Consider the following 13635-nt stretch of genomic DNA (forward strand, 5'->3'; position numbering starts at 1 on the left):
TTCAAGCCAAATGAATATTTCTCATTTTATTTTTCCTTTGCATGATTTACTTGTATTGTACTACTTAACGCGGCCTACTTTGTACGAGCACTACTTTTTGTGCATGTTTCCCTAATTCAATTATGAATTCTTAGACTGGAAGGATTATGCCTGCCTGCTTCCTCCTTTCCTCCCTCCCTCCTCTTTCTTTTTTGCATTTCTTCCTGCCTTTATCCCTTTCTTCCTTTCTTCCTTCCTCATTCACTTAGTCCTCCATTTTATTATTATTTATTTGATTGTTTATCTGGTAATTTTTCTTCTTTTAATGTTGCAGAACCAGAATCCAGACTTAAAGCTGATCAGCTTCAGAGATACCTGTGGTATGCAGGTCTGAGTAGCAGGAAAGAAAACATTACTAAATGTTCCCCGAGATAACAAAATACGTTCAGATATTTAAAAAGGAGGATTCATATAACCATCCTTTAAGAAAAAAAGCCCAGGAAAATTATTTGGCACTGAAACATACTTTTAGTTATTCACTCGTCACTGAGTCATTCAAAAAAAATCACAGTATTTTAAAGCTGAAAGTGACTTCAGAGAGGATGTAATCTACCTTCCTCATTTTATGGATGAGAAAATTGAGAGAAATAAGTTAAATGAATTAACTAAGCTTATACAACTAACTTGTCAATATTAAAGTCATTCTATTTCTTTTCATCAAAATAAATTGTGAACCATAAATTCATGTTTAATGGGATATTAGGCAGCATATTTAGAACCTAAGCCATTTCTTTTTAAAATATTCACATATAGTTTTCTTCTTTAAAATAAAGATTTTCTTCCTTTTCTGAAATTTGAAAACTATATAAAATGACATGTATAATCAGAATACAAAACCAGCATGGAAATAACACTACTATACTACTTATAACTATATGTGGATGAATTTTAAACAAGTAAGATATTTAAATAATAAAAAAAATACAAACTAACCTGAATAAAAAGACATTTTATGTCATTTTGAAATAACACCTTCATATTCCATCTAAAACTCTGATGATTTTTCTTTTTGGCAGAGAGTGAAAAAGGGCTTGAGAAGTAACATGTTCTTACATGACTGACCCTGAAGACTGTTAGCCTTGAAGTGAGTATTCCTAGTCATGAAAATGACCTAAGAAGGGTCAATCATAAAATCATAGCCATTTCTTTGTTAGTCAGAAAGCTATAGTGAATGGTGGGTTTTGGTTCATCTATCAGAACTGAGTTCAACTGTAAAGTTTTTGTTACTCCTACCTCACTTGTTATAATAAATAATAAAAACAGCTACCATTACTGGGCTTTCCCATGTGCCAAGCTGAGTTCTGTACTCTTTTACATACAATATTTCTACCTCCTGAAATTATCACCAGCCAAAAGTTCCTTCTCTCATAAGAGATCTATTCCAAGGTTAGCTATATTATTTCCAGTCTGGAGTATTATTTTATAATTTTCAAAATTGATGATGTAGAAATAATCAAAATTCCATGTTTAGGAAGATATTAGTAAATTAATTTTGCTAATAAATAATATCTGTAATCCTTCCAACTGAAGAAAAGTTACAACTAGTTTTTGTGCTCATGAGCAAAGCTATTACATAATAAAATTGTAGATATGTTCAAATTATAATTAGCCAAATTAAATTGAAATTATAGATGTGGAAGACTCCATGCTGCCCTCCTAGTTGACTGATTGCCTTAATTGACTAAAGGTTTTGACTTAAGTCTCAATTCAAACTTAGTTATCAATTATTTCATGTGAAGTATGAAGCAAAAACATTATACACATACATTTATTCTATAAATCATAATTATTATGCCATAAGTTAATTATAAAATCTGTAGATTCAATCATTTGTGAGAATACATTGAGTAGAGAGCCTGACACTGATCAGAGATTACTGAATCAATAATGAGACAACACTAGATAAAGGAAATGAAATACAGAAGATCTAGTTCAAACCTAATTTTAAAGATTAAGCTACAAGATTAAATGATTTGCTTAATTAATGATGAGGCTGCCTAAAACCCAAGTGTTAATATATAATGATGTTTTTCAACATGGCCTCCAAACTACCATATATTTGGGTAGCACTTTATAGATAACACAGAATTTGTACACAGAAAAAGGTTGGGTTGTGAAGAACTATTGGGCAATGTATCCAAAGTCTTATAAATGGCAGAATCAAAATTAGAACCTAAGTCTTCCAATTCTTTCTGAGTATTCTTTCTATTATGATTAACTCTAGACAGAAACCAATAATCATATGTCCATTAGAAAATTTGTTTTAGACTCTTGGGTAATAACCTACCCATACCCTCTCCAGTTCATATCTTGTCCTTACTTGCCCCTGGAGAAACTACAAAGATGAATAAACTATATCCCCATTCTCAAGAAGTGTGAAGTTTAATAAAAAGGTAAGAAACAAGCAAATAAGCACCACATAAGACAGAATATATGTATTTTAGGAAGTGATTATGTCATGGTTGGTTCAGAGGGTTTATATGTTTTCATATCTCTGTTGTCTTGAATATTCTTATATTTGTAATTTTTTATATGGCTATACTTAATCCTTTTAAATTACATGAAATTTGAGTTGGAAAGAATGTTTCTGCATTATATATCACATTTTCTTCCTTCCTTATTCCTCTTATCCTCCTTGATTCTATAAAGCAAGATCTCTCACCCTTCGGTGACCCATATCATTCATTCCTTGTATCCCCCCAAAGGGCGCTCTAGTTGTCAGCAAACCAGCAACCCTGGAGGCTTGATGAAAGCAAAGGTGAATGCATAAATTTCTATTTTTGCTGGAGGTAAAAGAAAAATGTTTCCCTTGTGTGTTCTTAGGAAATATATAGGAAGAAATTATGCTCTTGGCAATAGCAGCTATTGTCCATAGACTGACCCTTTTACCAGAGAGTAGCTAGATGCAATTTATTTAAAGATCTTTCTTTTGTTAGTTTTTAGCAACATTATATTTACTAAAAAGAGAGAAATTACAATTTCTTCCGTAATTTTATAGTGTTCTACAACATGTAGGTTGCTGTCCCAGTCATCTCAAATGACTTCTTCATAATTAAAAATATCTTTTTTATATTTCCTGACCTGACATGTGGTTTTCCTGGCCTGATATGTGATTATACAGTATGAGGTAGCAATTCACAAATATAATGTAAAGAAAGAAGACACATGCTTGAATGTCTGGCTAAGAAAAACATATTTAAATTTAAATGTGGTTTTATAACTATGAAAAATAATTTTTAAAATGAACTTGCAAACACAAAAATATTTCATCTCCTAGGACGTGAGAAGGTAGTTGGAGAAATAGAGAAAGTAAACACAATTTTAAAAAATCAAAAAGTTTGAAACAAAATAGCTATAGTTAGTTGCCTAAAAATACATATTTACATTACAATCAAATATGCTTTCATAATGCATTAAGGTGATAAACTAAAAGACCATTAACTACTTTGTATAGATATGTTATAGCTGAACTGTATATCCCCCAAATTCATATGTTGTAGTGCTAACTTCTACTACCTCAGAATGTGACTGTTTCGGAGATAAGGCCTTTAAAGAAGTAATTAAGGTAAAATGAGGTCACACTGGTGGGCCTTAATCTAATATGACTGGTGTCCTTACGAGAAGAGGAAATTGGAACATAGACACACACAGACGGATGACCCTTTGAGGCATAGCAAGAGGGTGGCCAACTCCAAGCCAAGGAGAGAGGTCTCAGAAGAAACCAAACCTGCCAACAATTGATCTTGAAATTCTAGCCTCCAGACTGTGAGAAAATTAATTTCTGTTGTTTAAGCAACCTAATCTGTGGCATTTTGTTATGACAGCCCTAGCAAATGTTAAGAAAAAAGAAACCTAAAGTTAGAAACTTTTATATTCAAAGATTAGTCACAAACTATAGAATTTCTAAAATTCCATTAAAATTATCTATTATTAAGTTTGTAACTGTGGGTCTGTTACATAAAGTGAGGTATGTTTGTACATGTGAGACAAGGAAGAAATAAATAGTTGTTGCTTCCATCAGCTAAAATATGGAGGAGAGGAATTCTCCTTTGGCTCAGAGCTTTAGGATATGTGTGTGTGCATATCATAGATTTAGATAAATTATGTGTAAATTTAATTTTCTCTCTATGTTTAAGTTAAATTTGAAGTACATTCCAGCTGGCTAAAGAGTAGAAATGGTAAGAATGATAATTTCTGGTAGATAAAAATTTGACTAACCTGATAAAAATGAGACAACCCAAATCACTTTTTAACTTTTTAGATTATCATTAGTTTTTACACTTTTCCTCCCTTTTCACCCACCTATTTTTTAGGATTACCTTAAAGATATACTAATCTGTATCTAGCAGATTGTTGCTGGCAACAGAAATAGACCTGGTAAGAGCAGGGTATCTGTTGAAAATAATTTCTCTTTTTCTCTTTCTTCCCCATCATCATGATCGTCATCATCACCATCACCACCCCACCATCATCATATGACAGCTCACATTTACTTATTCCTTATTATATTCCAAACTCTGTTTGAGTTATACATAACATATAAATAGACTTAGTCTTGAAAACTATCCTATGAGGTAGGTACTATTAATAGCACACTGCTAATTTTGCTAAAGAACGTGAAGCTATCTTATTGCAGGGTTATACAGAAATGAACACAACAACAGAGAAAATTGACAAAGTAGAATAGACGTTTAGAGAAATGGCAGGTTTCAGTGAAGAAATCCAGGTGCAGCCATTGGCATCCTCCCTGGCATCTTCATCAGTAAGTGATTAGATTTCTTGACTAGTTTGGGATGGAAACTATGAGGAGGTGATCTTAATTCTGATTTTTAAAAAATGAAACCATTCTGCTGGATATCTGGCTAGACTAAGCCTAGCAGGAATTTTTTTGAAAATCTGAATCCTACTTCTGTTCATAAAGCAGTTGAACTGCTTATGCCAAGAAACGATGCTTCATTACTTCCCACAGGACTTCTTAACCTACTCCTTGAGGATCTTGCAGGGTAGAGATCGGGTTACTAAGATCACTCCTATTAGAATTCTCTTGCTCTATGTATCACATGATTCCATCTAACACTGGCACAATGGTGTCTGTTTCATGAGAATACCAGGTTCTCTGGGTAGCTTGAGAGTCCATGATGGAGCAGCTCTTCCTCCAGCGGGCACCAGGCCCAGCTCAACTGTACTATTATTGGGCTGGGCTGTGTTATATGCTACCAGAAACTCAACTTTTGTGCTTATCCAAAAAGAAAATCTCCTAGCATTTTATATCAATCACTGTTATAAAATTATACCTTGCATTTCTTCACTTTCAATAAATACATGTATTTCCACGTATCATCTTAGTGATTTGTATAAGGCCACCTAATGTACATTTTAAAATTCACTTTTTATAAATTTAGTTTTTCAGTTTTCAGATCCATTTATGTCACTGCTGTTAAAGAGTATTTCTTTTTAAATACCCATACCCATAGCCATATGCCTACCTGTTAATCAGCTTGCCAAGAGCCAAGCTCATGGAACGTCAACCTTGATAACATCATTGCTTAATTTCAGTAATTTAGCTTGTAATTCTCATCATATGTTATGTTCCAGGCTCTTTTTAGTTTTTTATCTCCATATTCTTTGAAGATTCATAAATTCTTTCCCCCTAAATTTGATCTCTGCTGCTTCAGTCTCTTTATTTGAGAATAAAGGGAACATTCAATGATATTTGAGTTACACTAAAATCCTTTTCATCAGCTCAGTTATTTCTTTACCATTTCTTTTCAACCTTGTCGTATTCATTTCTGGTGCCTATGGCACATTTGCTGTTGTTATAAAAAAATAATAACAAATACCTGCACCATTTATTAAGCATTTTACTAAATGCTAAACCATGTATATACATTATCTCATTTCCTCCTAATCATCGCTGTATGAAATAGATCTCAAAGCCCTTTTTAATAAAGAAACTGAGAGTAAGAGGTTAACCTACCGAAAGTCACCCAGGTGGAGTTTGCTTGTCTCCAGGCCGTGTTCTCATCTCCTACACTGTACTCAAGTACTGCTGCCATATTTTGGTGATATTAGAGTCTTAAAGTACTCCTGACTCACAAACACCAAACTTGTAAGCAGCCCATAGATGCCACTCCTCACCAGCCCCAGCCTGTCTCCCCTCTTCTGGTCCCTATTGCTTGTGTTTTGAAAGTCAATTTAAAACACTTAAGGCTGGCCTTAAATGTGTATTCTCAGTGTTGAGAAGACAGTAAGCTCTAATTAAGGGAACAGCTTAGTTAACAATGGTGATCTACCTGTCAAAAATACTTTGCCTTTAAAAGTCTGAATTTTTTTTATATTGATACTGCCTACAGCTCCATCGTGTGAGGTTTATTTGTATTTACAGACCTTTTTTTTTTTAAAACTATCTATGTGTTGTGTAGTTCATATTATAATGTAAGTTACTTTAGTGGGATTGCTTTCTTCCTAATATGTCTCTTTGACATCAGTGAATGGATCCTTACAAGACAAGAAGCCTGGAAGAAAAGGTGACAAGTGCCCAGGATCAGGTATGTACAAAGAATGGAGAAAAACTCTTTTTTCCCCTTTCTTTTGCTGTGTTGTGCTCCACTCCCAGAACACTGACTCAGTCTATTCAATTGCAGGTTAAATGGATTAATAGGAACTTCTGGTTCACATTTGAAAAGTTCTGCAAAATTTATGGGCTACCTTGCTTAATTCTAGAGTGATAAATAAGAAAACAGAAGATTATAAGTGCTACAATAGGGGTAAAATATTTTTGTGATAATTTTGTGGGAACATTACCACCAAAAAGGAACATGTTTTTCTACAGAGAAATAAGCTTTGAGTTCCAAATAAACACGGTATCAATAAACTGTGTAGCTTCTCTGTTGAAATCTGATGGACTACCCTTTTAAAAATATCCTCCAAGTTCATTTAAAAACATTAAATATGGCTAATTTAAAAAGCAAACATCATATACTTATATAAATATTATCAAATTCTCCATATTAATTTTCAGATATACCTACATTGTTTATCAAGTATTGCTAATTATTGTAATTATGTAACTCATAGAAGGGTAGTTGGTCTATGCTGAATTATAATTCACATTGTTAAATGTAATAAACAAATCATGTTTTTCTGAACCAATGAAGAGCAGAGAACATTGGTTTTAAGTTGATTCTTAATTTATGTTGAGAGTAGAATAGATGAATCACATGTAAACTGGGATAAAGACAATGCAATAGGCACAAAAGGGTGCATTGTCTACATAGTTAAATTCTGTTTTGAGGGGAAAAGCCCTGAGAAATCATCCACTGGTTAAATAGGAACCATGTCTGCATGTGGTTTTGATGCTTTTATTAAATATAGGCTGTATGCTTACAAATTTCCTCATATACTTAAAATATGTTTAAAAAGACAGTAACTTAATAGGCATTGCTCTGTAGGTACTTTCAAAGTGAATTACTAAGGAGATATTTTATAAATTAGTAAGAATTGTTTACAACTGTCAGTGCAGAATGCTTGAAAAATTCAGGGAAGCAATGCCATTTAAAATGTGGAATGTGTAGTTTAAAAAAAAATTTCGCTAACAATTATATTCCACGAAAGCTTTTAATAGCTTCACTAGAATTTCAGGAATATAGCTCGTAAATATAGCATATGCTCCACAGGCTTTGGATTTAATCTGTTATCTCAAAATTGAAAACCAGATTAGCTACAAATAATACTTTCCATGATTTAATGTGAACTTGGGTAGATTACTTAACCTTTCTATGGCTTAGTTCCCTTACCAATTAAATGATCTTTTCACGAATTAGAGTTAATGTATTAAAGTGCATAGCTCAATAGCAAGTATTTAATTGGCACTTGTTCTCAAACAAGGAAGAAAAGAATGGAAATATAAGGTGAATATCCCTAGTTAAAAAGAGAGGGGATGCAGTTGAAAATTTTAATCTAAATAATTGTTAGTATGGAAATAAATAATAACTAAATCTATACATGTGCTTGACTGAAAAGAATCCTCTGTAATTTTCTCTTTGATCCATGAGAGAGTTAGATCGAGGTAGGGATGATAGGCAGATAGATGACCCAGCAAATATAGTTCCACATCAGGAAATTTGTAGTGGAACAAAATAGAGTCGTGCTTTGGATCCTTTTCAAAAGTTGTACCTTAATGACTTGATTGCATTTTTGGTTAGGCTGAGCGCACAACTCCAGCAATAGTAAATAGAATTCTATGTACTTGACATTCAACAGATAGGATTTGTTAGATACTAGGAGAGGCCTTGTAAAGGAGTCAGATCACTTATTCTCAGAAGAAAGTGTTCATTTTTAAATGACATGATCCATCACTGGCTTCTGGCTAAAACCCTAAAAAGAGGAAGTCAACTCATTCAGTTACCTGGAAGTAAATTTTACATGCAGCCCACCTTAGAGCAGTGGTTCTCAAACTGTAGTCCACATCTCAATCACCTGGGAGGCTTTTTAAATCCAGGAACATCACCCCTAGAGTTTTGATTAAGTAGGTCTGGAGGGGGTCAGAGAATTGCATTTCCAAAAGTCCTTGGGTGATGTTGAGGTTATTGGTCTGGGTCTACACTTTGAAAACCACTGCCTTAGAGAATACCTAGGAAATTATTTGCTTAGCATAATAAGTCCTTTGCCAAGACTTAAATTTTTTTCTAACCTAAAATAATTGGTGTCAAAGTTATAAAACTTTGAAGCCTCAGGCATTCTTTAGTGTTCCTTTGGTCCATCCCCTTGTAATGAATTTCTGTCAGGTATCCATAACAAGAATCATTGGCACTGCTTCTAAGGAACTTGTTTTTATTGTATGAACAATGTAAATCATATGAATGACCCAGTTTCCTTTTCTGCCTTTGCTGCTTGTGAGGAAGCTCACAGTCAAAATATAAGCCCCACATGTAGCAGGTGTATAGGATCTCACACTATGCATTTTGTTCACAAGCTTTACTTCTGGCGTTACCTTGTTTTTTATTGACCTCATTTTCCCTTGATACTCATTTCTTCATTGACGATATTATTGAGAGTATTTTAAAGAATCATCTACATTCCTTCCTGAAGTATAGTGGGATATAAACAAACAAAACAAATATGTGTTATCTTATGTTTATGGAAGCTTTAATATCCTATTTTATCAGGACTTCATGCCTTGGTCTTTGGATTATATAATATGAATAAATGAGAGATTAGAGCATAGCAGATGCCACAAAAGATCAGGTCTTTCTTCCTATTTAGCCCTAGGCATAAATATTTTTAAAAGTACCTGGAAAGGTGCAGATATCATTTCTGATACCAAGCTCAAAAGGTTAGAGATGTATCTGAAATACACTATCACTGCAAATCTGTTTTCTGTGAAATTCACTGAACCTATTTGAAGTTATTCATATTTTCATTTTAGAATAAAATTTCTAGAAGTTAAAACCTGCTAAGTAAAGGCAAGGCTATTTTTTGTTTGTTTTAAATTTACCTTTCTCTTGGCATTAGGCCTGTGCCATTTCCAGGACAGCAGAACAATCCTGTATTCACCACATCAGTCAACATTCATGTACTCTGGGGAAGAGATTGGTGGCTTGGAAGGTGATGCTGAGGTAAGAATATCTGCCTCCTCTAGGTTGTATAATAGAGAAACTGAAACCTATGCTACCTACCACATACGCACATCCAGCATAGCCAGTTGTGCTTTACTTCGTAAGTCTTATCTTTATTGAAGAATGGGCTATAATTGAGAGAAACTGAAGGTAAGGATAAAATAGACCTAACTGTATAAAAATCCAAATTGCTTTTCTCTAATACACAGATAACGGACCACAAATATTACATGACTGCAATGATTAGACCACATAATAATGAAATGTTAGGAATAAGTTTTGCTATTTTCATTCTTTTGTTAAATCTTAAATAAGTACCTCAGAGCAAAGTCTTTGAATGAATAATATGATGAGCCTAAAAATGTTTTGAAAATATAAAGGCAATGAAGGGCAAGAGCAATGAAATACTACTTTTTTCTCCTACATTGGTAGACTTCACACCTCAATTTATTACCAAAAAGTGGTTCAAAAGGATTCTCACTAAAAAACTTTTTGAATTCTTTATAACACCTCATGAGTATGTATTTTGTTCCAATAACTTATTAATAAATCAGATTGAATTAAAATGCTATCAAGTAAAAAAATTCTATATGTAGGAAAACCATAAGATGATAATAGAAGTTCTTCCTAAACATTTTTGAGGGTGTTAGGGCCTTTATAGGTTTTATAAAATGAAAAATTCTAAAAGCTTTGTTCTTCAGATCATTTATGAGTTTCATTTCCTTAATCTCCTATATTATATAATGATTTTTCTAAATATTAAGGCAAGTCTATACCTAAAAGTTGGTATACAAACACATCGTAAATTTTAGCATTTAATAATATCATGGGGCCATCGCATTATATGTTTGTGTCTGACTAATCTGCATTCAGCAGTTTGAGAATCTGACAGTTTCATATGATTAACTGATTATTTTACAACTTTTAAAAAGAAAAATGTCTTGCCTTTGATTGGTAATCTTGTTCCAGTCTGGGATCTGATCCGGCTACCTGTTTGTATTTGTTAATTTTCATTTGGCGATTTCTCTCCTCTATATCCATAGCACCTATCGAGTAGAAAAAAACCCATAAAATTAATGTTCAGTTCTTACTTCTGAGCCCAACTTACAGGATGTATAAAAGAAGAAATGCTAGGCTGATATATTACTTTCATTCAAGGTAGTATGTACAAATTAAATGTCATTTTTTAGATTTATTTAAGTATGCAAGTTGGTGAATAAAAGCATGATTATTAAATATGTGAAATAATTTAAATCTGAATAAAATGTAAACAAATGTAAATAGAAGACAACAAATCTTCATTAGATAGAAAATACCTTCTGGTACATATATGTCCAGGAGAATATATTTGACAGCACATAAATATGACAATAGTAATATTATTAGAATTTTGGCTTGTAACGAATTCATCAAGGTTTGAATTATTTACTGGAAAGAGGTTGTAAGTCTCATTGGTTTCAAATACATTTTACAATTGCATTTAGAATTATCATAAAATCATCCCATGTATTAAAGCAGGTTGTTCCAACATACGTGTGGATGCAGTTATCAAGATCTTTTGAACTTGAATTTTCTAGAACTAGGATGAAGAAAGAGGCACTTGGAATAATACTCCTGAAAACATACCATGCCTATAAAGGCACAAAGTATTACTGAAATCATTCTAGGGGAAAAAAAGAATGTAAGGAGGTGAGAAACTGAGATAGTAAGCCTATTATAAGATGAGATTAATGCTGTCTATAACAGGTGCTTCCTCAAAACACATCAACTATAGATATCAAGAGGGTCTTTAAGAACTTTGGTAAGAATAAGAACTAAATTCAGTAGGAAAACCTTAGCAAACATGAAAAAGTGCTTTAAAATTATATTTATGATTTTTATTAAAGAGATTTTATAGAGAAATTCCATTTCTCATTAATAGGCATAATGGAAAAACAAAATCTCAATTGTATGCTACAAACCTACAAACTGGGAAAAATAATCATAGCTTAGTAGGTTCAGTGGGTTTCTACAATAAAATGTCATGTAAATCCACAAACACTGGGTCTAGGTAAGAATGTAAACATACACACACATACCCCTGGCTTAAGATCATAATTTTAAAACTGCAGTAAAGACATATAGACAAAAGTGTGCCCATTCAAAAATAGGTATTTTAATACTCATCCTGAGAAAAACCTCACTGTATATTTGATAACTGCTAGTAAAAAAATTTTAAGTAAAATTTGATAATTAAAATAAGATACAAAGGGAAGAAAAAGTTTCAAAAAGGATTAAGAAAATCTTGACTAAAAGAATGTATAGAGTTTAGATTATATGACATCTAAGTAAAAGAGCAAATTTAAATCAACTAAACAGTTTGAGTCAAATTTTAATAATGATTTGATTAATTGATTCTGTGCCAAATTATAAAATGGGGAATAGAAATATAATGTTAATATCAGTTGAATGATACACAAAATCAAGTGAGTGATTCCATGATATATGTGTGAAATATGGTCAAGTATAAATGTCTATTACTCTACTAAAATACAATATTGGAATTGTTTGTACCTCAAGAGATATTCTCAGATAAATATGTTTATTTTCTCCAAGGGCAAGGGAACAAAAAAGCCATCCCAGCTTCAAAAAATTATGTATGCTGAAAAAAATATTAGCTAAATTAAGTGTTTGGGAAGTTTCTTTTAAAAAGTTTAATTTTGATATTATAGTAGCAAAACAGTATTTTAAATATAAATAGCACCAATAGACAAAGTTTAAACACATTTTACATATACATAAATAAATATACATATACATATAGACATATACACATACATACGTACATACATATATACATTTTCTAATGTTGAGACTATTTCCTGGACATCGACCTCCTATGACACTACATTAAATTCTTCCTGATTATTAGATAATAATGTGTAATATTCAAATTGTCTCAAATTCTTTTTGGTATAAGGTAAATTATTAATCAAGTAAACTAAGAAAATATGATTTCTTATTTCATTAATATCTTAATACGATTTCTTATTTCATTAATATCTTAATAACATAAGCCATTTAAGAGGTTTACCTGTTTTTAAACCAATAAACTAATTGTGGTTATTTTGAACCTGAAAAAGACTACTTAATGTGTCCAAAAAGTTAAAAAGTCATATTTATTGTGTTGGTATGGCAATCAAGTAAAAAAAAAAAGTTAAGTTATAGGTAGATTTTGTAATCAGAGATGCAATTGAAAATGGCCATATTAACCAACAGTAAGACAGTGGTTGCTTAGGTTTCTACATTTACACTATGAAGATCATCAGTACACCTTCAGTGATTTCTGTAGTGCACTTCAAGCAATAGTTTTAAGTTTGCTTTTCCAAACACACACACTCTTGGGGTCCCAAAGCAGCTTCACACACCACACTTCTTTGAAATAGGGACATAGGTCTGGCAATAATGCAATTCATAATGAAGCTAAACAGTGATCAGAATATTGTAGGATTGCTGACTCAGTGACCCAATCTTGTGATCTTAAGCAAAATGCTCAAATCTGGGGATCTTAAGAGGGAAAAATCTCAAGTCCAACGGCAAAGCTCAAAGAAAGAACACCAAAATTCAGAAAACAAATTAGAGAATCTATGATTACAACATCAGGGAAGTTTAAGACTATTAACCTTATCTAAATCCAGAAACTGCATTGGTTAGTATCCCAAATTTTTGTGGCTAATTTAATGATTTTTCTCTTTTCTCCACCCTATCCTTTTCTTCTATCGATATATAAATATTTGGCTTCAGGTTTAAAAAAGTCTTCCTTTAATTGAGATTAAAAAGTTTCATTTCACTAAGTGGCTATCTGTTTCATGAGGGTTTCTGATGAAAATAATCACATCTGTAATTCCTTTTTTCTGTGATTATTATATGTCTTCAAAAAACTTAAGATGTGCCTTTAAATAATCTGAGATTAGAAAACAAATTACATTGTTAAAAATTT

The 13635-nt window shown here is 32.3% G+C and overlaps 1 protein-coding gene across 16 annotated transcripts in view; it reads right to left on the reverse strand.

Annotated features, from left to right (window-relative positions):
- Nucleotides 1-13635, reverse strand: part of RIMS2 (regulating synaptic membrane exocytosis 2) — a 649263-nt gene that overhangs the window by 145546 nt on the left and 490082 nt on the right. For 6 of the 16 annotated variants that reach the window (XM_029222537.1, XM_029222533.1, XM_029222536.1 and 3 more), the window contains one exon: nucleotides 10602-10702. The exons of the other annotated variants lie outside the window; for them this stretch is intronic. In XM_029222537.1, the coding sequence (XP_029078370.1) occupies nucleotides 10602-10702 (101 nt within the window). The remainder of the gene's footprint in view (nucleotides 1-10601; nucleotides 10703-13635) is intronic. 16 annotated transcript variants of the gene reach the window in all.

This window comes from Monodon monoceros, unplaced genomic scaffold (assembly GCF_005190385.1).
Source record: "Monodon monoceros isolate NGI ecotype Baffin Bay Population unplaced genomic scaffold, NGI_Narwhal_1 Super_Scaffold_14, whole genome shotgun sequence".
In the NCBI taxonomy this organism is placed as follows: domain Eukaryota; kingdom Metazoa; phylum Chordata; class Mammalia; order Artiodactyla; family Monodontidae; genus Monodon; species Monodon monoceros.